We start from the raw sequence: 26,223 nt of genomic DNA on the forward strand, positions 1-26,223 counted from the left end.
ATTTTTTAGTAGTATTAGTATTTTTAGCATTGTTTATTTTCGCCTTTTTTTCTGATGGTTTTTCTTTTATTTTAATAAATTCGCACCAGATGAGCAAGTCGACTTTTCTTTCCTGCCAACTCAGGGATAACTATTCAGAAATCGTGAGATGCGGTCTGGTGAGATGTAGGTTTCAGAAAAACGTTTTCTTTATCGTGCCAACGTTTCGATGTTTATTGAGATCATCTTCAGGGCCTGGGAGTTACAAACATTGTTTACATTTAACAAATACATATAGGATGTGGAAAAAAGTCAATTTATACAATGCAAAATAAATTTTTTATATTCAATCAAAGTATTTCTACTCACTCAAAGTGTTTGTCTTCTGTGTAATTGTGCCATTCTTGCGTGTCGTGTTGGGAGTGCCAGTGAGATTTTGCTGTTTTATGTTTATAAAACGTCGGCCTAACCATCCCTTCTTTGAGGTGGAAAGAGCCGACGAAGGGAAAAAAAAATGTGTTGGTAATGGTTCGGCCAGATTATTCTTTCAGGATTATATAGAAAGGGATAAATAGGAAAAGGAAAGCTAAATTGTTGGACAATTAGACTATGTGAAAAATATTTGATGTGTGGAATATAATGTGATGATATATGTATGTTATCTATATTGAATTTGATTAGTGATATTGGCGTAGCTGCGACTGAATTTACATGTATCTGTTCTGTAATTGATGCTGTGTTTATCTCTGTTGATGTAAACCATTTCTAAGAAATTACGTTTATATTTGTTTTGTTCTTTATGTAATATTTTTGGATTTTTGAAGTCAAAATTGTGTTGGTGTTCAAAGTGGTGGGTAGCGAGTGCGGTAGGATTTTGCTTGGGTTTTTTGCAATCATAGATATGTTGCTTTACTCTCTTGTCCAGATATTGGGATGTAAGACCGGAAGTTGCCGGACAGTTTAAACAATTGATTACGTCAGATTTATTTGTTATTGGTGTGGGATCTTTAATTTTGGAAAAAAGTGTTTGGATTGTTTTATAATTTTTGAAAGTTATTTTGAAGTTATTGGACGAGAGAAATGTGTTTAATTTATGTGATAGGCCTTGAGTAAAATCAGGGATACCAGCAAATCATCGTAATAACTCGTAAGTCAGGGAAGGTGGTAATTGAGTTCCGATTTTTTTTAAAAACTGGTCAAGATTCTACTTTCCTTACACAAGCAAGTCAAATTTTGCATAATAAAACGCTTTCTGAAATAACTGTCCAATATAATCTTATCCGTGAAATTTATAGTGAAAAATAACTTTTCACACTTTTATCCAACTTTCAACATATATGTCAATTTGATTTAATTTTGGCTGTTTTACCGGTGATGGAATATCGAAGGTTTCACTATGATTTCTTGTCTGTCGACCTGAAAAGGTGATGGATTAATAATCAAATTTCCATCACAAATATGTTTTTTGTTATACTATTTGCTATGTGAAGTTGGAAAGAGAGAGAGAAAGAGTGAGTGNGAATTGAATTATTATTATTATTATATTATTATTACATATTATTAATAAAAAATTAGGGTTCATGGACCGTTCTTACATTTAACGAGCATTCGTACATGAAAATAAAGTTTATTTTCATGTACGAATGCTCGTTAAATGTAAGAACGGTCCATGCGCCCTAATGTTTAGATTTACATGATCAGTCTTGGTCCAGCGGTTGCCCCCTAAACATCGTTCTTATCGGCTTTTCTTGCGGTAACCGGATAAGTGACCGACGTGCTACAACCAAAGGCGAAAAACTTCTCTAATTTCTAAGGAAATTGCGATGAGTGAAGCTTCCAGCGGCGTTGACAACGGAGGCAATGATTTCGTTCCTATTTCGGGTAAACGAGCTGCAAAACGTAGACGTACTGAGCCTGTTGAAGGTGCCTCAGTGGAAACCTCAAACAAATACGACTCACTTTCCGATAGCGATGCTGTTGATAATGAAGAATATATTCCCATCAGGAAAAAAAATTCAGCATGCCTCCCCTTGTAATGCTAAGCCAGTTTTCAAATCATACCTCAATGATCTTGAAAATAAAATCCACAATCAAAGGAGATATAGAGCTTTAACTGAAAGGAAATCGAGTATATGTCTACACTTAGAATAAAGAAGATTACTCGGCGCTAAAAGTATATCTAGCAAATACTAATGTAGAGTTCTATACGTTCACTCCAAAATCAGATATTGGTCTCAAAATGATTATAAGGTTGCCATCGCAGATCATCCCAGCAGAAATCAAGGGTGATTTGACCTCGACGGGCTTGGAAATTTATAAAGTAAACCAATTTGAAAGGAAATTAGACAATGAGACTTCACGAACAGTAAAACTACCTGTTTTTGTTGTTTTCTTCAAGATCGGGACATTAGTCAAAGAAATAACTGAGGTTAAAACAATGGTACATTGCCGTATAAACTGGGAGAAATACAAACCCAGAAGATTGGACATTAGGTGTTATCGGTGCCAATCATTTGGACACACCGCAGCCAACTGCCATAAAAAATTCAAATGTGCAACTTGTGCTTTGGAACATGACTCTCGTCAGTACATCGAATGTTCAAGCATTAAGGAAATGTGCAATCTGCAATGGAAACCACTGTGTATTTCATCCAGAATGCCCAGCTTATCTTGCAGTTGCAGTGAGAAAAACGACTACAACAGTTTCTGCTGCAAAGCCATGATTCAACATGAACAAAGCGGATTTTCCCAAACTTCACCAACTACCTTCCATGAGGAATTCAACATGACCCCAACGAAGCGCTCTGCCTGCGACCTCTTCTCAACCAGGTAGTTCAACATCCTTGGTGAGCAACATCTTAAATCTGGTTAACGAACTAAAAAATATTGTAAATTTTACAAACATTACTGAATTTTTAAATCAAAAACTGTAGTTTGTAAAATGCAAAGCACAGATGACCCCATTTCAAAAATGTTAATTATAGTTGAAAATCTATTCAAGCTATTTGGTACTCATGACTAAATTTAATAAAAACTTTGCTACTAACTTCCTCCACTGGAATTGCAACTTGCTTAAAAAGAAAACGCCAGAATTACTACTTACTCTTGAAACCTTAAACATAGATATTTGCTCATTAAATGAAACCAAGTTAGACTAATTTGATAAAATTTGCCTAAAAAATTACATTATGTACAGAAATGATCGCAATTCTAGGGGCGGAGGAGTGGCCATTGCCGTAAAAAACACAATCAAACATAGACTACTAGGGCTACCAAGATGTACATCGATGGAGTTAGTTGGTATCGAATTGGAGTTTCCCAAATGCCAAATAACCTTTATATCAGCGTATAGAACGGGAACACAATTGTTTTTTAAAAAAGAACTGTCAAAATTGATAAAACTTGGCTCAAAGGTGATAATTGCTGGCGATTTAAATGCAAGGCACACTGGGTCAGACACGAAAACAATGTCCCGCGATGGCCGACACTCGGCTTCGCAATATATCTGGAGCACCTTTCACAACAGAACGACCTATCACGAGTATCCTGCGTCGTCGTTGTCGTTTTTCATCCACTTTCTTTGACAACATTTCTGAAATAATGAGCATAATCTTTTCCCACAAAATATCGGAAAACAATAGCTGAAAAAACAGGCGGAACAAAATTTATTGAGGATAATAGTTTGTTTTTCCGTTAATCCAGAAACCACTTGAACAACTACGTTTTTTTTACCTTTTGAAAATGATTGTTTTTGCTCTTCTTCGTAAGAAATCAAAATATTATAAATGCCAAATGTAAACGTATGTAACGTTATTAACAACATGTGATAGTTAAATTTGCAAATGATATAGATCATATGTTGTGAGGGGAGTGTTTTTGCCTTTAGCATGGCCAGCCATAGCCATGTCTCAACTTATTTAGTTATTAATTAATTAAATATCTCTCACACACTGTACCCAATCGTTTTAAAGTATTCTACTGCTCGACGGTAAACTTGCACATCACCCGAATCTAAAATTGTCATATAATTGAGTGGTACATTCAAAAATTTCTTAATAGAATCTATCATAGAGGCGAGTTATAGGGTTGAATAGCCGTCTGGTGGAATTATAGGGGTGGTTTCTATTGGGACTCGAATGGGGTGAGTGGAGAGTTTATTGTAGAAAGTGGAAAATGTTTCGGAAATTATTTTTTGCAGGAAAGGGAATTTGAGGTCGTTGTCAAAAGTGTAGTTGGAGACTTAGTAAGCAGCAGTGATTGTGATTACGAGGATTTTGAATTGAAAGGACTGCATTCTTTGGAAGTTGGAAGGTTTGGCGGTGCCCTACAGTTCTAGTCCGCATGTCGAGATTGGTATTGCATGTAGCTTGTCAGTTTGTGTTTTATAGAAACGGTAGATTTGCGTGATAGTAGTCTGTAGAGTAGTCCGAAACGTGTTTAATCTTGTCCTTTCAGTCATGTGTTCCAGATAAGACTTGAATCTAGGTGGAACCGAAGGTAGCGGACGCAGTTTATTGGAGTATTATTGGTAAATATCGGATGAGAGGTTTTGATTCGAAAGGTGAATAATAAATGGGTGCTTTTGCTTTCAATGTGCTTTATACGCTAGTGTTTGCTACATTCGGCTATTTTCAAGACATGTACTTGGAGCTCCTCCTAAACAATTGTCGGATATGGATGAAAGGATAGCACAGCTATGTTGTCGGCAAAGGTTGCAGTGACGGTGAAGGTGAAGTTGGGATACCTGCGGTTAAAGTAGATAAATTATTGGTCCAAGTACCCTGAGATACTCCCGCTCACAGAGGAGTTGGAGTAGGCCGATCATTGACAGAATCTGAACACATATGTAATACTTAGAAATCATTAATTATTAACTTACATAATTCATAAATGACATCAAATCATAGAGCTTTAGTTCAAAAAACAAGTTAATTTTACATATCTGACTTTTTATCTACTAAATCCAAATGGTTTAATTATGAACTACAAAAACTAATATCTTTCTCTCTCTTTCCCTCTCTCTCACCCTCTCTCTCTCTCTCTCTCACCCNTTTCTCTCTCTCACTATCTTTCTATCTCTATTTCTATCTCTATCTTTCTATCTTTATCTTTATCTCTATCTCTACCTATCTATGTATCCCTCTTTCTCTTATCTTCTATCTCAACTCAGATGAGGCCTTTAATATAAAATGTCATATGAATTATATGCATTATTACATGCCGTTAATAAAAATATTAATTCAAGTTACGTTATTATTTGATTAATTATTGATTAATTGTTCATTTGTTGTCTGTACATTCCATGCGTTAATTTAAAATATTTATTTCATGTAACTGGTAAAGGAAATATATCAACGTTTAGTTTTTTTACCTTGATCCACTCTTTTAGTTTTCACTTATTACAATGAGAAGCGATTAATAAACAATGTTAAAGTAATTGTTGTTTTCAACGTTCTTAGCTATTCATATGGCAATATTGCCAAAGGAAAAAGTAAAATACTAGTAATAATAATAATATAATAAAATAATTGTTCACGTGATTTACTTGGTTTTCTATTATTCGTAAACATTTATACAATATATATAGTTTATGGCATATTTTATATAATAAAAGAAAGCTAAAACTTAAGACAACTCGACTTATCTTTCAAGTCTAATTGCATTTTTTTCTGGCGAATCAAAAATATTTACAAAACCTTTTCTTTTGATATTTCCCCCTTGATATTGTCTAACTCTTTATTAGTATTTAACAACACGACTTTCCCGAGGTTAATTATTTACTCGTAGCCCATTTAATCTACATATTTTATCCCTCTATCTTCTATGTTGGTCGATTATCCAACAGATACAGGATAAGGACCTGAATATATAGTACATTGGATTTTTTAGCAGGAATTAAGCAAAACAAGAACGAACTTCGGGTGATATTCGGATATATCACTCTCAGGAAATGTTGGCCCTAGGATAATTAACTTCGTGGGGAGCGGTGCGTGACCCCGCGTTATGAATCGCCGGTCACTAGCAAGGCCGAACGTACCAAAACAGTCAATAAGGCCGTTCTCCTCCCAATCTACAACGGTTCTACAGGTGAGTTGCGACATGCTACGAAATAAAGAGCTGTTCCGGCATACCTGCTTGTAGTTTGTCGACATATTATTTCATTTATGATACAGAGTAGATTCGTTGTTTCTTAGCTGAAGGACGTAATAAGACAATTTTTAGACCTTTTCTTTTTAAATCGTATTCTTCGACCTCTTTTCCCTGTTGTTACTAGACCACCCAACGAGAAAGGATGAACCAGAATGACCAAGGTCTGGTTAACAAATTCGCAACTTCGGTACTGGCATGGATATTGATTTCACCCTAAACCAATCTGACAGTCTTGGCAAAGATTGTGACTCATACATGACACATGAAGTAAAGCGTTCTCCACACAGGGTCCCGGTCATCTGATTGCCACAACCCAAATGGGCTCCGATATGTGAAGATAACAGCCCCTCCATTGTTCAAGTGTCCGAGCGAGATACTAATTTACGAATAGTCGCCTTTCTACTCTATGCCTCTCCAGTTAGATGATTTATATAGTATGTGTAAATGGTGGTGGAAGAATGTTAAGCACTACTAGAATGAATGATTTGTTCTATTGTATATAGTAATAGTAGTTGTGTACTCCTAGCTTGTGTTGAGAGTAAATGTATTTATTAGCTTGAATGTACTTATTAGTGTGAATGCGTGATGTGTGACGGTCGATGGTGGAATATCGAGTACTACATCGACCCTTAATTAGGTTTGTTGTATAATATGTGTAAAGGGTGATGGAGGAATTTTGAGTACTCCACCACTCTAATTGAATGATTGGTATGGAAATAGGAGAGAATATATTTAAGAATGAACGTGAGTACAAATAGGTTTGGAATTGCATAAGTTGGGTGCTGAATTGATCTAGCTGTTGACATCACCCCCGCCCCGGAGCCCAACATCGGTGGCTGGATGGATAAGACTGAGGTGTGCCCTCGGGCTGCCACACCCGTGGTGGGAGATTCTCGAGTCTGCCAGCAATTTACTGTAAATAGCAAAAGCTGGAATTGTAGGTGTACTGCTAGAAACCAATAGGTTCAACTCGGCAAATGTTTGTATATATGTACGTACATGTTCGGATTTGAGCCTATATCAATCCAAATCCAAATCACACAACAATTGTTAAACCGCAGGCCGCCCACAAAAATAAAACAAACGTAATAAAGCAGTCATTCCTCCTTCTTGCTTTTTTATAACTGCTTTGCGGTAGAAAATTGCTAATTGTAATGCAAAATGAGGTTTGCGATCATTAAGTCATTAAGAACTACCTATACATAGCATATTCATTTTGAAATGACTTCAATTTAGCTGTTTGTCACGTTTGGTGGTAACTTAAAAAAAGACAACTTACCACATGCGTCCTTCTAACAATCACATAAATCTCTCTCTCTCTCTCTCTCTCTCTCTCTCTCTCTCTCTCTCTCTCTCTCTCTCTCATTCCAAAAACCCCGGACCTACACCCTAACCACGTTTTCTCAACAATACAACACCTTTCATCCCAAAAACGACGCAGCAATCCTCCGAAATTTCAAAAGCGATAATNCTCTCTCTCTCCTCTCTCTCTCTCTATTCTATCTATCTATATATCTATACATCCATCTATCCATCTATCTCTCCCTCCCCCCACCCACCATCCCTTCCACCCTCTTACTCTCTTTCTCTACCTATCTCCTCTCTCCCTTTCACTCTCTCTTTCACACACTCCATCGTTCGTACTCTCTTACTTTCGGTCTTTCTTCATTACTATTGGTAATGAACCTGTTCATCCCAGTCTGTTTATACGTTTCTCTGTGATGTTAATTCTCTTTTATAAAGTTCTGAGGGGATGAGGTATATCTCTCTCTCTCAAGGTCAGTTAACACCAGTGCAAATTTGACGTTTAATTGCTAAAAATTTGATTTTTCAGTAACTAATTGTTTAAAAAAATTAGTCGTTGAAATTTCTATTAAAAAAAAATGAAAGTGATTCAAAGTGAACAAAAAACTGCCAAACAGTTTCAATAATATAGAAAAATAGGTACACATTATGGCTGTGCAGTAACGTCAATTCCGGATTAGGGAAATTACACAATTTTCATTTGTAATACAAAGCAGAAAAAGAGCGATCGTTATGTTGTTACTGGGAACGGGTGTTGTTTCAGTTGAGCTGAAGTAAGTTGTAATGTTCTCCAGTTTCTTTGTTGTCTTAATTGTATAATCCACAATCCACGGCTAATTGAAACGGCGAACGTGGAGAAACACAAAAGGATAAAAGGACAATTCGGCTTCCTGCCGGCGGCTTCCGGAACGCCCAAACGCCCATCTCTCCGGATGTGCGTACGTTCCGGCTTTGCACGGTCATGAACTGGCCGAGGACGTGCAAACCAGACGTGATCCGAATTCTTTTTGAACATCGTGTGATTTCTTCAACAAATACGTCTTGGAATTTTTCCACTTATCTCTATTTAGATATTTAGATGTTGATATTTTTTTTTAATATTGTAACTCCCATAATAATTAATCCGCCTCTCTATGAGTGCCTGTGATTGTATTGAAGATGCCTGAAATGTGTCCCACATGAATAAATATGTTACGGTATGATAATCGAACAAATTTTATGAAAATGCGTTATAAAAATGTGAAATTTCTTTATGTGGTCTGAGGTGGTCTGAGGGGTATTGAACCTTTTCATCCTGTCTGCTTATATATTCTCCGTGAAGTCAATTGTCTGCTTTATAAAATGGTAAGGGGGTGAGTTGAATCTCTCTCTCTCTCTCTCTCTCTCTCTCTCTCTCTCTCTCTCTCTCTCTCTCTCTCTTTTTCTCTCTTTCTCCTCTCGTGTGTTGTCTGCTTTATAAAATGGTAAGGGGGTGAGTTGAATCTCTCTCTCTCACTCTCTCTCTCTCTCTCTCTCTCTCTCTCTCTCTCTCTCTCTCTTTTTCTCTCTTTCTCCTCTCGTGTGTGTGCCGATCTCTACGACGTATCGAACGTTTGAAACTTTCCGTACTCCGCTGGCTTCCGACGTGAACAACAATGTAAGTTGCCGTTTTCAACGAAAGGCCTCCTCAACCGCCCGGTTCCGAGTCCTAAGTAGGGTCCGAATTAAATTTCCACGCTGTACCTTACGTCTCGTCAAGCGATGTATAACATCCGGTTTCGTCGCCGGCACCACGCCCGTCTAACCTACTGTACCACGTCGAAGCGTACCGGCGCAGTGAGTGCGGCCACCTGATGGTCTCTTCCCGTTTCTTCGGACAAGAATCCTCTGTCTTCAGTACCGATCTATAATCTATCCTACCTTTCAAGCCATGAATATATTCGACTCTCGCTGACTCCGCGTCACTTCACAACTGACTAAAATCAACTTCTTCGTCGGGTCTTTCTTTCTCCGTATACCTTTTCCTCACGACAGCTCGAAGACTTAGTCCATGGCCAGCGATCGTGACACACTCTTCTATGAATCCCGATGGCATTCATCTCAGTCTTCGCTCTCGCGAAAGGCGGTTCTTCCTGCCCGGGAGTCCCCTTTCTCCACTTGTCATGATCGCAAGACTTAACTTAGAATAGACCCACATACAACACGAGTGTTAGGCAGGCTCGCGTCTATCTTTTAAGGCCGTCTTCGAAGAATCCCCCTTCCACGTGACATCCTTCTCCCTTCGAGTCTTTGCAAAGCGAATCTTACGGACACATGTGTAGGTGTGTCATCTATTCTCGGTCTTTCGTTCCTGTTTTACAAACGCGAGTAAAGAAAGAAATCTTCTTCCCTCTCTCATTCGCACTTGTACACAGTCTTGGTCCGTGTTTTCCATCATTCGAGGGAGGAGGAAGATCAAAAAGACCGACTAGAACTATAAAAAAAACCGTGACTTGATCCATCAAACTCACCGAGAAACAATACTAATACCCACACAACACCCCACCATCCACGTCATCGTAACTGAAATATAAAAATAAATAAATATATAAAAACTCGTATCTCACACTACACACTACAGAAGTGAAACTTCCTGATGACAAGTCACCATTTAAGAGCATGCTCGTTTTGGAATAAATATTCAATTTTTAATTTACAATCATTAATGATTCTTCATAGTCTAGAAAACAAACTATTGGTTTATGGTAACTAAAATATGATATGAATGTTCTTGATTCTAATTTCTCAAGGTATCTAACAAATCCCATAACGGTGTTTCCAGATTTAACAGTTAAGACTGTTGTTTATTTTTAAATTAAATTTCAGATCTAAAAAAGCAATGAAACGTTGCTTTTCCTCAGAAGCAAAATTAAATTTGAAATCGCCAGTGAAAACAATGGGTAATCTCATCGTTGGAATAGAATAATGTTTGATATATTAATTTAATTATATTAGACATAGTTTGGTTAGGTACTATACAGGGGTATAGTCCATGCATTTAATTCGGAAACGATTAACTTTAGCACAAAAATACCTTTGTACAACCCCCAAGTTAATTTTGGCTACCAATCGTGTGGTGGTAACAGATTTAACATAGCGTTCTCATCTAATTGGTAAATGACACTAACTTTGATATTTTAATGAGAATCCAATATTTTTATTGTACAATTCGATTCTAGAGCTTATTTTATTCCAATTTTACTGAAAGGAAAATTTTGATAGGATCGACCGTTTATGAGTTTGCCCGACGGAAGAAGCGTGGGGGTCTGCTTTTTGTAACAAGATAGTCCAACCACTTTATTATTTCGAAAACGAGTAACTTTAGCAAAAAATGATCTTATACAAACTCCAAGTTAATTTTGGCTACCAATCGTGTGGTGGTAACAGATTTAACATAACGTTCTCATCTAATTGGAAAATGACACTAACTTTGTTATTTTAAATGAGAATCCAGTATTTTTATGGTACAATTCTAGAGCTCATTTTATTCCAATTTTACTGAAGGGAAAATTTTGATAAGATCGACCGTTTGAATGATGCCCGACGGAAGACGCGTGGGTGGTATGCTTTTTGTTACAAGATGGCCCTCCCTGTTTTAGATTTAAAATGCCCAATCCTGTGCTATTAGATTTTGACTGAAAGGTAGAGGGAGTGGTGCAGGAATCTACATACCGAAATTAAGAATCAGCATCTCCTCCCTTCTTGATAATAACACCTCCGTTTTTCAGGCGGAAATCTGGGCCATTAATTTGTGTTGTAGAAAACTTATGAAAAAAAAATAAAATTAAGGGAAAGGATATTAGAATTTTTTTCTGACAGTCAAACAAAAACAGGTCATTACAAAAACATTTGTCAACCTCAAGACTGGTGGAGGAAACTGTAGATCTTATCAATAAGATCTCTTCCAGGTTTGAGAACAAGGTAACCCTTATTTGGATACCAACACATAAAGGACACCATGGCAATGAAAGTCGGATGGCCTGGCCAAAGAAGATTCTAATACTGCGTTTGTCGGGCCAAAACCGGTATCACCTCACTCTATGAGCTCAGCGAAAGAGAGTAGTAATAACTGGGGCATGAAACAATTCCTTAGGTAGTGGAATTTATCCCCCCGACACAGGCAATCGAAAGAGTTCGTTAAGGTGATCAAACCAGGAATCAAAATGGCTACTCTCTATCTCAAGGAAGGAAATTAGGAGGCTGATATGTATCCTGACTGCCCACTGAGAAGACACCTCTCCGTAAAGGGTATTCTTCCAGATTCCTTTTGCCGTTTTTGCGAAATAAAAGAAGAAACGGCAAGGCACTACCTCACAGAGTGTGTAGAGGTATGCTAGGTCCAGATTTGAAACCTTTGTAGGAGCGGACATCACCAAATCACTCCCCGAGATAAAATGGGCCAAAATCTTGGGGTTTATGAACAAGTCCAAGAACCGACCAAGTCCCGGACCTTTTAGGGATGGGGTACGAGTCTACCCAGGCATTTAACCCCTCGGGTCTTGGTCGCCCACCCTGCATAATATATATTACTTTTTTTAGCACTTTTAAATTTTGATGTTTTTATGCACTTGCCTTTTCAGTAATATTAGCACCGATATTTTTTATAATTCTTGTATTTATTAAAACATTTGGTTAGTGGGAAAATAAAAATATCTCTCAAAATCCAAATTAATTAAAAAAGAAAAAATCATTTTCGTGTACGAACATAAAACTTTATAAAACAAATGTAACAATCTTTAATAGTGTGAATTACCTACTCTTTCTCTTTTAAAATATTATAAATTCTCAATATGCCCATAATTAAGCTTTTAACCACTTCTTGACACTTTCATACCGAATCTCAACGTAACTTTCATCTCAGCTAAGGCTGTAGAAGGGTTATTTCTTCGTTTTACCCGACGTCCGAGCTCGTCCCAAAAGTACTCATTAGGTTCAAATCAGAAATATGGGATGGTTGTCTTAGGATGAAAATGTTGACATATCAATTATACTACAAAGCACAAGTGCCGACAGTTGGTCTTGCACTATCTTTCACAAACAAAAATTGATCGCCAATAAACGGAGCAAATGCACCACACATTCCTAAAGAATTTCTGTCATGTTGATTTCTATATTAAGTGACGTCCTATTAAAAATGTGTAACTCCGTTTTTGCCTCCTAAGAAATTTCACTCCGTACCATAACTGAACCACCTCCGAACGACCCTCTTCCGGCAATGTCGCATTGGCTGTAGTACTCTACAGCGGCTCGATAAACTCGAAGACGTCTATCTGGAGAACGGAGATTCCTTACTGCGACTTAACATTCCTTCATTTCTGTTTCCGCCCAATGTCGGTGTCCCTTGCAAACAAGCGGTCTCTGGTAAGCGCTGGATCCCATTGCTGGCCTTGTGGAATGTAGGCTCACTTCTGCAAGCCACCTTCGTACTGTTTCAGCGCTCACGGACACATCCCTCACATTTGGAAATCTTTGAGACGTTTCAGAAGCAATGGCAAAGCGATGTCTTAGAGTGTGAAATCGGTCGTCAGCTGGTCCCTTGGCTCTTGGGCGTCCCTCGTCTCCGGATTCACCTCGCAATCCCCTGGTACCTCTGAATGTCCGACAATACGGGCAACTTGCTCGCTGATTAAGGATATTTTTGTAATCGTTTTGTTTTGTGCCACCAGTGCAATAGTGAATAAAGACATTTTTAAAAGATTAAAATTGCGGAGTTTTTAAAACTTCACTATCGACGACAAAAGCAAATACTTGCCAACTAATTATAATTATTAAATCATTTTAAAGAAGTAAAACAAAAAATATGGCCAGAACGTTGTCTAACTAAAAAAGAAAATATATATGTCACTCTGTAGTTATTATTCGACTGCTAAAACAATGGAGTTAAAAACTGATTAACAGTCAATATTTCAGAGTTATTTCACTTTATATGTGTTTTCAGTCATTGATCCATCACATGTCCCAAATTTACAAAACAAATCAATAGTAATTCATTTTCATTTTTTTCAATTAAGAAACGCTCATAAATTTAATAGATATGCTAAGTATTACCTATATTTTTCAATAATTCCATGTAATTATTTATTTATAAATTTCAAAAAAATTAAAAACGGAATTTAATTGTACACGTTAAAAGCTTTTTAAGTTGATTTTTTCCCTATTAGAAAAAGAAAAAAATGTTTAGGTCCCACCGAGATTTGAACTCGGATCGCTGGATTCAGAGTCCAGAGTGCTAACCATTACACCATGGGACCGTTGTTGGAGGGGGCTGACGTTCTCCGATACTAAACTAGTATGATCAGATGGCTTCTCGGCTTAAATGTTTTAAATAGTTCACTCTTTTGACAATAAATCAACTTTGAAATTCTTAAAATCGAACTGAAAATATTTTTACTTCAGAATCTCTGCTAATATCCTATATTACGCTACTGCAATATATTATTGTATATCTGTATACTGTGATGTATGTAACTGTAGTCTTATTTGTAAAGGTGTATATACTACCTACTGACAAAACTAAGGTCTCGTACTGGTCTAGTAAAATATTTAATTCATAAAATATTACTATTACATTATTATTATTACTAGTTTCTAGTTTAGAGCCCGAAGGACTTAAAAAAGTGTATCATTCTGGTTTCTTTTAAAATAAAATATTAATAACTGATGACCAGTGTTTTAACCACTACACACCTGAGGAAGGATTAAAATAAATCCAAAACATTGAGGATTGAAAAAAGCTGGGATTTTTTTAGATGATCCGCCTTCAATAAGGAAAAATCAGAAGTTTATTTTTTATGCAAGAATCAAATAATGGTTGAGTTTATTGTCAATTGTTGCTCCTTAAATGCTCGTTACTGAATTGAATATTTTCTTCATTCGTTCCATACCAGCATTTTTGGTAAAATTGTTTTACTCTAATAATACAATAATTTTTTATTGATTTTATTTAGCTATATCTTATATTTTCTTTAAAAATATCCAGTAAAAAAACAAAAAATTAAAGTTATAACGATTGCAAGTATTTACTTTTAAAAAAAATAATAAAAAAATAAATAAATAAAAATAAAAAATAAAAACAAGGGTAGCCACTTTTTTGCCTTTAAGAGTAAAATCATCTCCCTACTATCATATTTTGTGATTTCCCTAAAACAAAATTCCTTTTATTTTGAGGCAAGAGCCACTTCCTTCCACGCCTTGTGACATTTCAAGTACAACATTCACGTGTTATCTACAAGCCTGGGATCATGTTTGTTTGGCCAATGTTCGAGGGGTCACGGAACGATTCTTTTAAAAGATGGAGTGGCCAGCTGAAATGACTGATGTATCAAGGGTTATATAATTGAGTTCAAAAAGTTCAACAAATTGTAATTATATAACAGACATTTATACATAAAAATATCAATATTTTATTCAATTATTTTTCTACTTACTTAAATAGTATATGGAGAGCTATCACTAGATTAGTCAATAATAATTTTAATAATAATAATTAGTATATAGGACGTGAAATGACCTTAACTGTTAAAACGCCCTTAAAAATTAATAATAATAATAATTAGTATAATTATTAATAAGCTTGTTACATCCATGTATTAGTTTTTAAGAAATATGCAAAATAAAAACTCTTTTTTCCAGAGTGTACTAGAAAATGGGAAAAAATTATGCTTCTTCAAACTAATGTAATCTAATATAACTATATAACTAACTCTAATATAACTAACTAATACCAGAATTTATATTATAGTATCTTACAATACTGGTTTAACTAATTCAGCATAATTGACCACTGAAGAGCAACCTGATAAAGGATGATCATGGATAATGTATTACCAGCATTTAACAACGTATGAACTAGAATGCTTCCTAAATACAATATATCGTTACCTTCGGACAAGACAAATTACTTCAGCTTCCTTTTTAAAGTTTTCATGAACAAGGAACACCATGCATAACCTAAAATTCCATTTTTTTCTGTACCATGAATGAAAAACAGCCTCTCAAGATGAAAATGATTGCTTTAATTGTTGTTGATAATAACAAACATACCCTATACATATAAAGGTATAGGTAGCACCCACCCATTTGTTCAACCAGACGTTCCATTCTCTTCATTGCAATTGAAGAGAATCCGATTCTACTTCAGAAGAACAGTCAACAATGCACTTTATTTTCTGAATTGTCAGTTATAACCAAAATAGACAAACTAGTATTCTTGTCATTTTATGACTTTCTGCATAGAAATTTTCTCAAAATACATTTTTCTTAACACATTCTTATCATTATGTGTATATAAACTTGTCTTTCATTTTGTTGCAGGTTTTCTGATGCGATGAAAAAGAACATCCCCAAGTTGGATTTCCCGGCTTTTTTCAACAAAAGGTAAAACCAGTTTTGTGTCAAACCTGGAAGGTGGGATGCTCTCGAGTAGGTATGAAGCGACGATGGACACACGATCGGGGGCGTCTTCTCCTCAGCTTCTGCCTCTGCCTCCTTGTCAATTGTGCAGCAGGCAACAGGCCACCCCGCTTCTTGATAGACGGCCAGACCGAAATCGTCCTCAGGCTGAAAGAAGGCTCAGAAACTCCTGTTGGTATGTACTACTAAGAAATGTTTGACCATAATGAAGTATAATAAAAGTATATAAACAACAATCAACTGATTTTTCCCAAATGTATATGTATAACTGGCGTAATTTGGAAATGAAACATTAATAAAATATAGCATGCTTACCTAAAAAATATTTGATAATTGATGGCATTAGAAAGTTCTTTGTCATTTGTTGTCGAAGCGGCCACAATAGCTGGTTGATTTAGTATGTAAGAAAAGTATTTCTAAACATTTAAACATTCTTCTGGCCTTGTTTTAATGTTGAGGAAGCTCCATATTTGTCACAAAGCATAGTTTGGAAACAACATTAATGTAAGATAAAATTTCATCTTCTAATATTAACAATATTATGGTTTCCACTTGACCAAATATATCTTAGAGCAGTTGCTTCTGTTGTTCAGCTTTATCTTTTCATGATTAGTTTAAGTTATAATTAAACATCATTAGTTTTTAAAGACTTACATTTTTGTTGGGCTCTTTGGGAATCCCTTTTTGAAAGTCTACAATTTAATGGATTATTGAATGAAAATATGATGGATTATTTATTTTACCTAAACATAAACAAGATGAATTGATTAATTGATTTAACAACTGGATTCTTAGAATGTTTCATATTTTTAGCAATAAACATACATGTTGATCTATTTGTTCTTTAGGATCTTTAATTTACCGCTTAAGAGGTATGGACCCAGACGGAGACCCGCTTACATTCGGAATAAAGGAGTATAGCGGATCGGATGTCATATCTATAGAAAATCTCAAAAGCAACGAAGCAAATGTCTACCTCAACAAGGAGCTGGATAGGGAAATAAGGGATGAGTATATGCTGGTGCTGACGCTGACTGATGGCAGACTTGGCGACGGTAACTTCATAACTCAAAGCATGCTCCTTCTTGTGGAAGATGTCAACGACAACGTACCGATATTTAAGCCGTACCAAAGCACAATCACGGTCCCAGAAGACATCGAGCCAGGTATCCTGACCAAGCTGGAGGCGACAGATGCCGATGAAGGTCCTTACGGGCAGGTAATAAACAAATGTCAAATCAAAACAATAAATAATAATAATTTTGCCTTAAGACATTCAATGACAGAAAATTATCAATTAACTATTATTTATTTTGTTTATCCAGGTAGTATATAGTTTGGACTCACAAGACAACGAAGACTCTGTGTTCTCCGTGTCAACAGTTAATGGTAAAGGGATTGTTAGGCTTGTTGGTAAATTAGATTACGAAAAAAAATACCTTTACCAGCTCAAAGTACTTGCTGTAGACAGATCTAACAACGACAGGGTAAACACTAAAATAGAAAAATTACAGCATTTGCACTTGAATCTCTAATACACATTTTATTCTAGGTTAATACCGGCACTGCTGCTCTTTTAGTCAAAGTCCAAGACGTTGAAGACCAGCCACCCGAATTCATAGTCGCCTCTCCAGTAACACGAATTGTGGAAAATTCTCCTATTGGTACCTCAGTTCTTCAAGGTGGATTTTAAGTCCTATTTACTTTTATTAATTTGTTGTTTTATTATTTTGAAACCTGTCTGAAGCAAGTCATGAACCTTGAAATTGGGAAAAATCTATTGCAACCTTAATTAATTAATTAGATGCCATTATGATCTTAAAACAAGAAATCATATTAATAAATATAATANATAATAGCACTTAAATAAGGAAAGATAGCTTTATTAAAAATAAATAAAATAAATAAATAAATAAAAAATAAATAAATTTAAAAAAATATATAAAAAACAGTGTTTTTGTGTTTTTGTTTTATTATTGTTGTTAAGTACCATTAGTGTAATTAATTATAGAGGAAGAACAAAAGAAGAACGATGAGCCTATACTTTTGCTGAGTCTGTTTGCTAGTCTGACTCCATTATTATTATTGGCCACACAATAATATCCTATGGGAAATGTGTAAATTTTGAAATTCTAATTAAAGAACAGGAATAAATTTTATAATTTAAAATAGGTTTTTCACATACATTTGACCTTGCAATTTAATATTTTAAAAGGCTTTGATGGCAGCTTTGGATGGCAATAGGATTGATTAGATTATGAGTGAATGTTTGGAGTCAGAGCTTAGAATGTTAGCAGTCAGAAGGGATATAGGTGGCTTAAGATAGAAGTTTTACATATATCATTTAGAGTGTGAAATAACCTTAGCCATAAAAACACCCTTAAAAATTAATAATAATAATTATTATAATTATATATACTAATAAATATTAATAATACATATAGAAATTAATGCCTTCAGCAACCTGCACATTCTAAGGATTTATAAACTTATAGTTTTAATGTACATATTTAAAATCAAATCAAATAAAAGTCCTCAATATCCCTGAATATATTTCACACATTCCTTATCCAAATGACCAATCATATCCCAAGCCTTCGATTCTCCTCTAAAACTTTACCCTCATCCTTCAGAATTGCAGTGTCAAGACTATGGAATTTGCTACCCCCGTTCTGCTTCCTTGCTGGCTAGTTTCAGGTCCATGACATCTGAGTTTTTAAAAACTACATTAATCATCTCCTTTTCTTCCCTCTCCCTTTTCTTTTTCCGTCTCCTTTTACCTTTTTTCTCTTTCGGCTTTTCTTTCAAAATTCTTACATGTTTAACGGTCATAATTGACCATATTAATTATTTCAATTAATTATTCTTTTTATCTAAGGTCTTGGTTGAGATGAAAAAGCTAATGTCACAAGCGGGATTCAAACACACAACACCCAATAATTAATATTTTAAAGAATATATTAGTTTCATTATTGTTTTTTATATTTTATTATATGTTTTATTATTATTATTTTATTTATATTTTATTATTATTGCTCTTATTATTTTATTATGTTTATAAAATTAATTTTTTTTTAACTTTAAAAATCAGCTTCATACTGCATTTGCCAACATTATATGACTAGAAAAAGTTAATTATATCAGTATTAATGTGTCATAATTGTGATAAGCACACTGCAGGCCCACTTTTTAATTTTATCGATATGAAATTGTATAGTCTAGAGTTCAATAATTAAAATTTTGTTGCAGTCCGTGCTATTGATGGTGATAGAGGTATCAATAATAAAATCAGTTATACAATTAGCAACACAGAAGGCAGAGGAGTTTTTGAAATTGACTCATCAACTGGCACTGTTTTTACATTGATTGCAGTCGATAGGGAAGAGATTATAAATCAAAACAATGGTGCTTACATTCTTGAGATACAGGTAACAACTACAAACTATGTTATTGGCTTTCTTTGGCCGTTCTATTCATGATATTTTTCTTAAGGCAAGAGAGGAATCGAGAGCCATTTTCCCACCACCCACTGCTAAAACAGAAGTTACCATAATTGTCACAGACATTAATGATGAACTACCAAAATTCAGAAGTGAAAAATATGTCTGTAGTGTCAACGAAAATGCACAGGTTAACACACCGCTGACTTTCCTCCCACCTGCAGTACCGCAAGTTTATGATTATGATCAGGTATATATTATGATACAATATATCCAATTTTTTTGCTGAAACAATTGATGTTTTTAGGGAAACAATGGAACATTTGAAATGGTTCTTATTGGTGATGATGACATTTTTGAAGTTACTCCTCATCGAGGGGTGAATGAAGCTTCCTTTCTAATTCGTGTTAAAGACCCCACAAAATTAGATTATGAAAAAATGAATAGTATGTAAACATTTACAACTTGATGTAAACATAAATGGATGAAATAAATATATATATTTTTTTTTAAGTGATCAACTTCACACTAGTTGCAAAAGAAACAGTTACCAACAGTCCAAAATCTGATTCAGTACCTGTCACTGTACATGTAAGGGACATGAATGATAACTTTCCTGAATTCAGCAAGCCATTATATGAGGTATTAACAATAACCTAATAAACCCCTAAACAATAACTTAATTTTACATATTTCAAACTTGTTTTTCTTTCTAAAAGGCATCAGTACCTGAAAACTCTGTGATGGGAACAACAGTTGCAATTGTTTACGCTCGGGATATGGATTCAGGAAAGTTTGGTAGTGATGGCATTAGATATACCAACCTTGGTGGAAGTGTGGCAGACTTGTGAGTATTTTATTTTATTATTTCCTATAGATATATTCAATTTTTTTTATTGTTAATTTTGGTTGTTCTAGGTTAGCATTGGATCCAATATCTGGTGCCATCACAATAAAATCTGAACAGCCCACTTTTGATAGGGAACTTATTCCAAAACACTATCTTACTGTTGAAGCTAGAGATGATTTAGGATTAGGAAACAGGTTTGTTTGTTTTTCTTTTTTCTTAATTAAATAAAAATTATATTGTTTATGCTAGGAATACAGTACAACTTGTTATAAACGTGGAAGATGTAAATGACAATGCACCTACGTTTTTGCAAACTTCTTATGAAGCAAGGCTCCTTGAAAATGAAAAGAGCTTCGAATCACCACTCCTGCTAGAAGCAAGGGATGCAGATCTCAATGGTAGAACAATTTGTCTATTATTTTATAAATTTGCAAGGCATTCAAGAATTTGTATTGTTTTGTAGGAACAAGAAACAGCGAAATTCGTTATTCTTTGGTAGGCTGGTCTCATTTCAAGGAGAATTTTACATTAGATCCAATGACAGGTGAACTACAACCGAAAAAGCCTTTGGATTTTGAAGCACTGCTGAGACCAGAAAAAAACACACTTCTTGGATCTTATCCATTAACACTCCAGGTACAATATAAATACAAGGAAAACAAAATAAAAAATGTACTCAGTAGTCAGGCTTGTTAAAAACTTGGAACAATACAACAAATTATAACTTTCACCCACCTGGACAGATCCTTTTATCATTTTGTTCCTTTCATCCACATCCTTCCAGGCTGGCAACAGTTATTGCTGAAGAGGGGACATGTGAATCCCAAAATATATGCACTATATGCAAGAGAGCTGGTTGTTTTTGTACCACATTTTTAACAAACTTGACCACCAACAACCATGAACAACAACTTTAAGAAAAATGGATACTTCTACAATTTAGTAAAAAATATATTAATTTTCATTTGGTACAGGTAAAAGCAGAAGATGGAGGGCGACCAAGCATGTCTTCAGTTGCAACTGTAACTATATATATTCAAGATGTAAATGATCATGCACCAATATTTGAATCAGAAAGCTACTCAACCATCATCCCAGAAGATACTCCTAGTGCAACATCTATTCTAAAAGTACAATTTTTTTTACTTATATATGAATTTTTTTAATTTTTTTTTTCTTTTAGGTTACTGCTCATGATGCTGATGGTTCTGCTCCAAATAATGAAATTGTTTATCGGATTATCGACGGTGCCGGAGATAAATTTGTTATCGATTCAAACACAGGTGTCATTAGTGTGGCCATCGGCGCTAAGCTTGACCCTGATTTAACACAGCCACGCACTACAAAGTAAAATAACTTAATTTAAATTTTTTCAAATGAATTGATTGTTTAATAAATTATCATATTGTGTAGGTATACGTTAAGTGTTATGGGCTTAGATGGAGGGATAGGGAAGCAAAGACAAAGTTCAGTTATTAAAGTCAGCATCCAAGTCACTGATGTCAACAACAAACTACCATCACTTCAAGATCCTGGTAATATTGTTATCAGAGAGAACACAGCGGTATGTTTTATTTATTTTTCAATAATTTGGTATTTCAAATTACTATTTACGGTCATTGAACAGGTTGGTCATATTGCTGCAAGGCTTGTTGCAACAGATCTGGATTCCAATGCAAGATTGAAATATACGATAGATCCCAGTGGTATTGAAGGACGAACACAAGAAGGAAGGCTGATTAAACGTTCAGAAGTCGATCTTAGTGCAACTTTTGAATTAGATCCAAACACGGGAGTACTCAGGCTGGTTAAGAATCTAGATAGGGAGGTGGTAGAAACCATCAAACTTATTGTAGCAGTTGAAGATGCAAATGCTCAAAATGGAAAGCAAATTGTATCTGGCACATTGAATATTCTTGTCGAAGACGAAAACGACAATAATCCAATTTTTAGAAAACCGTACTATAAGAGATCAGTTACTGAAAATTCACAGAATGGTGTAACTATAGCTAACATAGTAGCAGATGATGCTGATAAAAACCGAACCATAACTTATTCATTGCAACGAAGCCAAAGCATTACTGAATTGATTAATCTTGATCCATCAACGGGTGAATTAGTAGTTGGAAGCCGCCTCGATAGAGAACAAGTCAGTTGGATAAATGTCACTGTAAAAGCAACTGATTCGGGCATCCCACCACGGTCGTCCTTCGTCGATGTTTATATTCAAGTGCTGGATGAAAATGACAACAATCCTTATTTTGTAACTGAATTAAACAGCATCAATGTCCTAGAAAACACGACCATAGGTATATTCATAAATGTTATATATCTTAAAAACAGTTTTACTGGTATCTTTGTCATTTAGGAACAGAAATAGCCAAAATTGTTGCGGAAGATGCTGACTCTGGAGATTACGGTAAAATTACTTATCTTCTTGATAGAAGATCATCTCAGGGGAAGTTTCAAATCAATCCAGATACAGGTGTAATTAATGTTACTGATCAATTGAACCGGGAAGATGTTAACTCATACATGCTCATTGTCCAAGCTTGGGATAATTATCAGTTTGGTTTTGCCAGTGGTGAAAGCCGCAATGCATTTAAGCAGATAATGTGAGACGATCGTCTAATTACAATTGTAACCCTCGCTAACATTATAACTTGTACAGGGTGAACGTGTTGGATGTAAATGATGAAATTCCAAGATTCACTCATCTGCCAGAAAACTGTGTGGTCATAACAGAATTTCATGAACCAAGAGATACAATTTTACTACTTAAAGCTGTGGACTCAGATGATCCGACCACTCCCAATGGGCAGATAAAATTTAACATACTTGCCGGCAATGAAAAAAGTAAAATATTTTTACACTAATTTTAATAATTAATTAATTTCTGTTTCGTCTTATAGGGTTATTCGAATTAGAAATGGTAGACTCTTGGTCTTCAAGACTGTTAAGTGTCAGTTCCCTTAAAGGAAGATATGGGAATTATTCTTTGACAGTAGAAGCATCAGACCTTGGCTCACCTCCAAAATCGACACTGGCAAATATTGACATTTGCATCACTGATTTTAATGACAATCCTCCAATGTTTGTCAGTCCTCAACATAACACAACAATCAGAATACCTGAGGTTTATTCATTTTTCATTTGCCATTTTTTACAAGTTTAATCATTTTTATTTTGATTACAGAACGCTACTGTTGGCAGTATAGTAATAACGGTTGAAGCAATTGATAAGGATATCGGGCAAAATGCACTTGTCAATTACAAACTTAAACAAGATTTAACTGGTGATTGGAAAACTTTTAACATAGATCAACACACTGGGGTTGTAATGTTGAAAAGACCTCTTGACAGGGAGACCCAAAAATTATATCATGTACTATTTTGAAAATCATTTTGATATTTTTTAAAAGGTTTTTGTTTTTATTAAACCTCATTTGATTAAAAACTTTTTTTTTTAGATTCGTGTTGAGGCTTACGACCATGGTGTACCAACTCCTCTTTCAACTGATCTTGATTTGACAATATATGTCAGAAACATTAATGACTATCAGCCACAATTCCTCATTGAAGAATATTCAGTTAATTTTACTGGTATGTAATATATTGTATTATGATAAAATGTTATTAAATATTGATTTTTTTTTTTTTTTTGGGTATCAGAAAACATGAAACCAGGAATAGAAAGAAGGCAGATTGTAGAAACTGTCGATAGAGATGAAATTGATGACATGGAACCACCTACTCCCGTCTGCTACTATGTAATAGATGGGAATGAAGAAGGATATTTTCATCTCGAACCTTTAAGCCATGAAATCACTGTAAGACATTACAATTAATTCAGTAATTAAGTTAATTAATTGTTTCATCAAAACTATAATTGGTTTTTATAGGTTGTCAAACCTTTGGATCGAGAAGAGAAAGAGCAACATGAGATGATTATAAAAGCAAGTGAAGACTGCACCAAAATGCCACAGAAATCAGATTTAATAATAAAAGAAGGCAAAAAAGATGATACAACTTTAAAAATCATCATAAATGTCATTGATGTAAATGACAATCCTCCTAAATTTGCTAAGAAAGTTTTTACAGGAGGCGTTACAACTGAAGCCGATTTTGGAACTGAATTTCTTCAAGTTAAAGTATGAAGACTTTCCAGCAGTACTTAAAAGATGTTAAAACAAATATTTTACAGGCTGACGATCCAGATTCGGGGAAAAATTCAGAACTGAGCTACTTCATCACAGGCAAAACACAGATGACCCTAAGTGAAGGGATGGAAAATATACAGCAGCCTCCTTTTGTAGTAGACCAGCAAACAGGTGGTGTTTTCCTCAACTTTGATCCACAAAAAGGAATGAAGGGCTATTTTGACTTTACCGTCATGGTCAATGACACAGGAGGATTATCAGATAAAGCGCACGTATTTATCTACCTCTTGAGGGAAGACCAGAGGGTAAAATTTGTCTTACGGCAGCACCCCCCAGAACTCCGAACCCACATAGACAAATTTAGAGAGTATGTCATAAAATTTGAAAAATATTTTTATAAAAATATTGAAAAAAATATAGAAAAAATGATGTTTTTATTTTTAGTGTTCTTGGAAATGTGACAGGTGCAATAGTCAATGTTGATTTGTTCAAAGTTCATGAAACAAAAGACGGTCGTGTTGATAAAACAAAAACTGATCTTTACTTGCATTTTGTTGATCCTAAAGATCATTCTATTTTGGATGTACAAGACGTCCTTAGTTTAATAGACCACAACATAGAAAGGCTAGACAATTTATTTAAGGTAAAGCAAACATTTTAGAGTTGAAAGTTCATTTGTAAAATACATGTTTTATACATAAAATATTTATTTATTTATATTTATATATTTTTAGGAAACAAATGTCCTGGATACTCAAGCTGCGGAAGCAGTAACTTTGGCCAGAGTGGTTCATGCTGATAGTGTCATGATGCTTTGGCTTTTGGGTGCTACTGCATTTCTGTCAGTCCTTTTAATACTTGTTATCTCTTTATGTTTGTCCCAACGGTCATCCTATCAACGGCAGTTAAAGGCAGCTACAGTCACGGCTTTTGGTAAGTGAAAAACAGCAAATCCCAAAATTATAAATTGTTTATTTATTTATATTTTTCCAGGTTCTACTGAGTCAGACATGACAAGGGTTCCCAACAGAGTCCCAAACACTAACATGCACAGTGTGGAAGGCTCAAACCCAATTTGGATGCAGGCGTATGAAAACGAGTGGTACAAAGACGACACAATGAGGTAAGGCCTCTTTTTTAAATACTATTTTTAACTAATCCAAAAACAAATAAATTGAATGTCTCTCCTCATTTAATCCTTGTACAGTCACACCTCTGAGAGGGATTCCCTGGATGAGAATGCTGTTGTGAGTGTGAATACTCAAGAGGATACTACTGGAAACTCCTCTTGTAATAGGTGAGATCAGTCTCTTATACACAATTGACTGATGCACTCAAAAAACAAATTGCACTTGCATGATTTTTCTTCTCCCCTTTGCTTGGAAATGGTTGAAAAAATAATGCTTGTTTGACACACAGTGTTTTACACTAAAGTATACAAATCATTCAAATTTTATCTACTTTATTTGTCAAGTTACAAGCAATTGAAGGCTCTTCTGAATTTTTATAAACATCCTTTTATTAGAAATTATTTTATAACACTTGTTATTGTTTTTATTTTTAATACAAGGTTGTATTTATAATTATTGAAAAAAATATATTTGTCATCACTCATCAACAACATGGGAGATAAGATTAACATTATTGACGCAGTGAAGATTATCTGTTGTCTTTGATTTTAATAGAAATTTACTGTCAAAGGAATTTTATGTACGTCTATTTACTGGAATATTATCAATATTGATGAAAAACTGAATAAGTCAGATACAGACTATAAAATTAAGAAAAGAACAGTAGCAAAAAAATATTTTTTAACCCTTTTGTAATTAGAAGTATTCCAATAGCTTTATATTGCTTTTATTTTTTTGTAGAATTTGGAAGAATTTTCTAAACCCAGAAGATTTGTTAT

At 34.9% G+C, this 26,223-nt stretch overlaps 1 protein-coding gene and 1 non-coding gene across 5 annotated transcripts in view; one reads left to right on the forward strand and one right to left on the reverse strand.

Annotated features, from left to right (window-relative positions):
* The window catches only part of LOC106672023 (cadherin-23-like), a 135,864-nt gene that overhangs the window by 108,609 nt on the left and 1,032 nt on the right, over positions 1-26,223 (forward strand). For 3 of the 4 annotated variants that reach the window (XM_014403092.2, XM_024227259.1, XM_014403093.2), the window contains 28 exons: positions 15,766-16,039; positions 16,713-17,083; positions 17,190-17,351; positions 17,417-17,546; positions 19,114-19,292; positions 19,357-19,554; positions 19,612-19,750; positions 19,819-19,946; positions 20,024-20,151; positions 20,223-20,348; positions 20,404-20,552; positions 20,618-20,790; positions 21,129-21,284; positions 21,338-21,501; positions 21,568-21,718; positions 21,782-22,463; positions 22,523-22,769; positions 22,826-23,010; positions 23,067-23,290; positions 23,351-23,539; positions 23,625-23,757; positions 23,827-23,984; positions 24,057-24,305; positions 24,359-24,681; positions 24,759-24,957; positions 25,049-25,247; positions 25,308-25,437; positions 25,522-25,611. In XM_014403092.2, the coding sequence (XP_014258578.1) occupies positions 15,880-16,039; positions 16,713-17,083; positions 17,190-17,351; positions 17,417-17,546; positions 19,114-19,292; positions 19,357-19,554; positions 19,612-19,750; positions 19,819-19,946; positions 20,024-20,151; positions 20,223-20,348; positions 20,404-20,552; positions 20,618-20,790; positions 21,129-21,284; positions 21,338-21,501; positions 21,568-21,718; positions 21,782-22,463; positions 22,523-22,769; positions 22,826-23,010; positions 23,067-23,290; positions 23,351-23,539; positions 23,625-23,757; positions 23,827-23,984; positions 24,057-24,305; positions 24,359-24,681; positions 24,759-24,957; positions 25,049-25,247; positions 25,308-25,437; positions 25,522-25,611 (5,522 nt within the window). In that variant the 5' untranslated portion in view covers positions 15,766-15,879. The remainder of the gene's footprint in view (positions 1-15,765; positions 16,040-16,712; positions 17,084-17,189; positions 17,352-17,416; positions 17,547-19,113; positions 19,293-19,356; positions 19,555-19,611; positions 19,751-19,818; positions 19,947-20,023; positions 20,152-20,222; positions 20,349-20,403; positions 20,553-20,617; positions 20,791-21,128; positions 21,285-21,337; positions 21,502-21,567; positions 21,719-21,781; positions 22,464-22,522; positions 22,770-22,825; positions 23,011-23,066; positions 23,291-23,350; positions 23,540-23,624; positions 23,758-23,826; positions 23,985-24,056; positions 24,306-24,358; positions 24,682-24,758; positions 24,958-25,048; positions 25,248-25,307; positions 25,438-25,521; positions 25,612-26,223) is intronic. The other variant, XM_014403095.2, reaches the window with a different exon arrangement.
* Positions 13,632-13,703, reverse strand: Trnaq-cug. Its single transcript has one exon. It is a non-coding gene; the product is annotated as a tRNA-Gln (tRNA).

Source organism: Cimex lectularius, unplaced genomic scaffold (assembly GCF_000648675.2).
Source record: "Cimex lectularius strain Harlan isolate CLEC.00 unplaced genomic scaffold, Clec_2.1 scaffold169, whole genome shotgun sequence".
NCBI classification, from domain to species: domain Eukaryota; kingdom Metazoa; phylum Arthropoda; class Insecta; order Hemiptera; family Cimicidae; genus Cimex; species Cimex lectularius.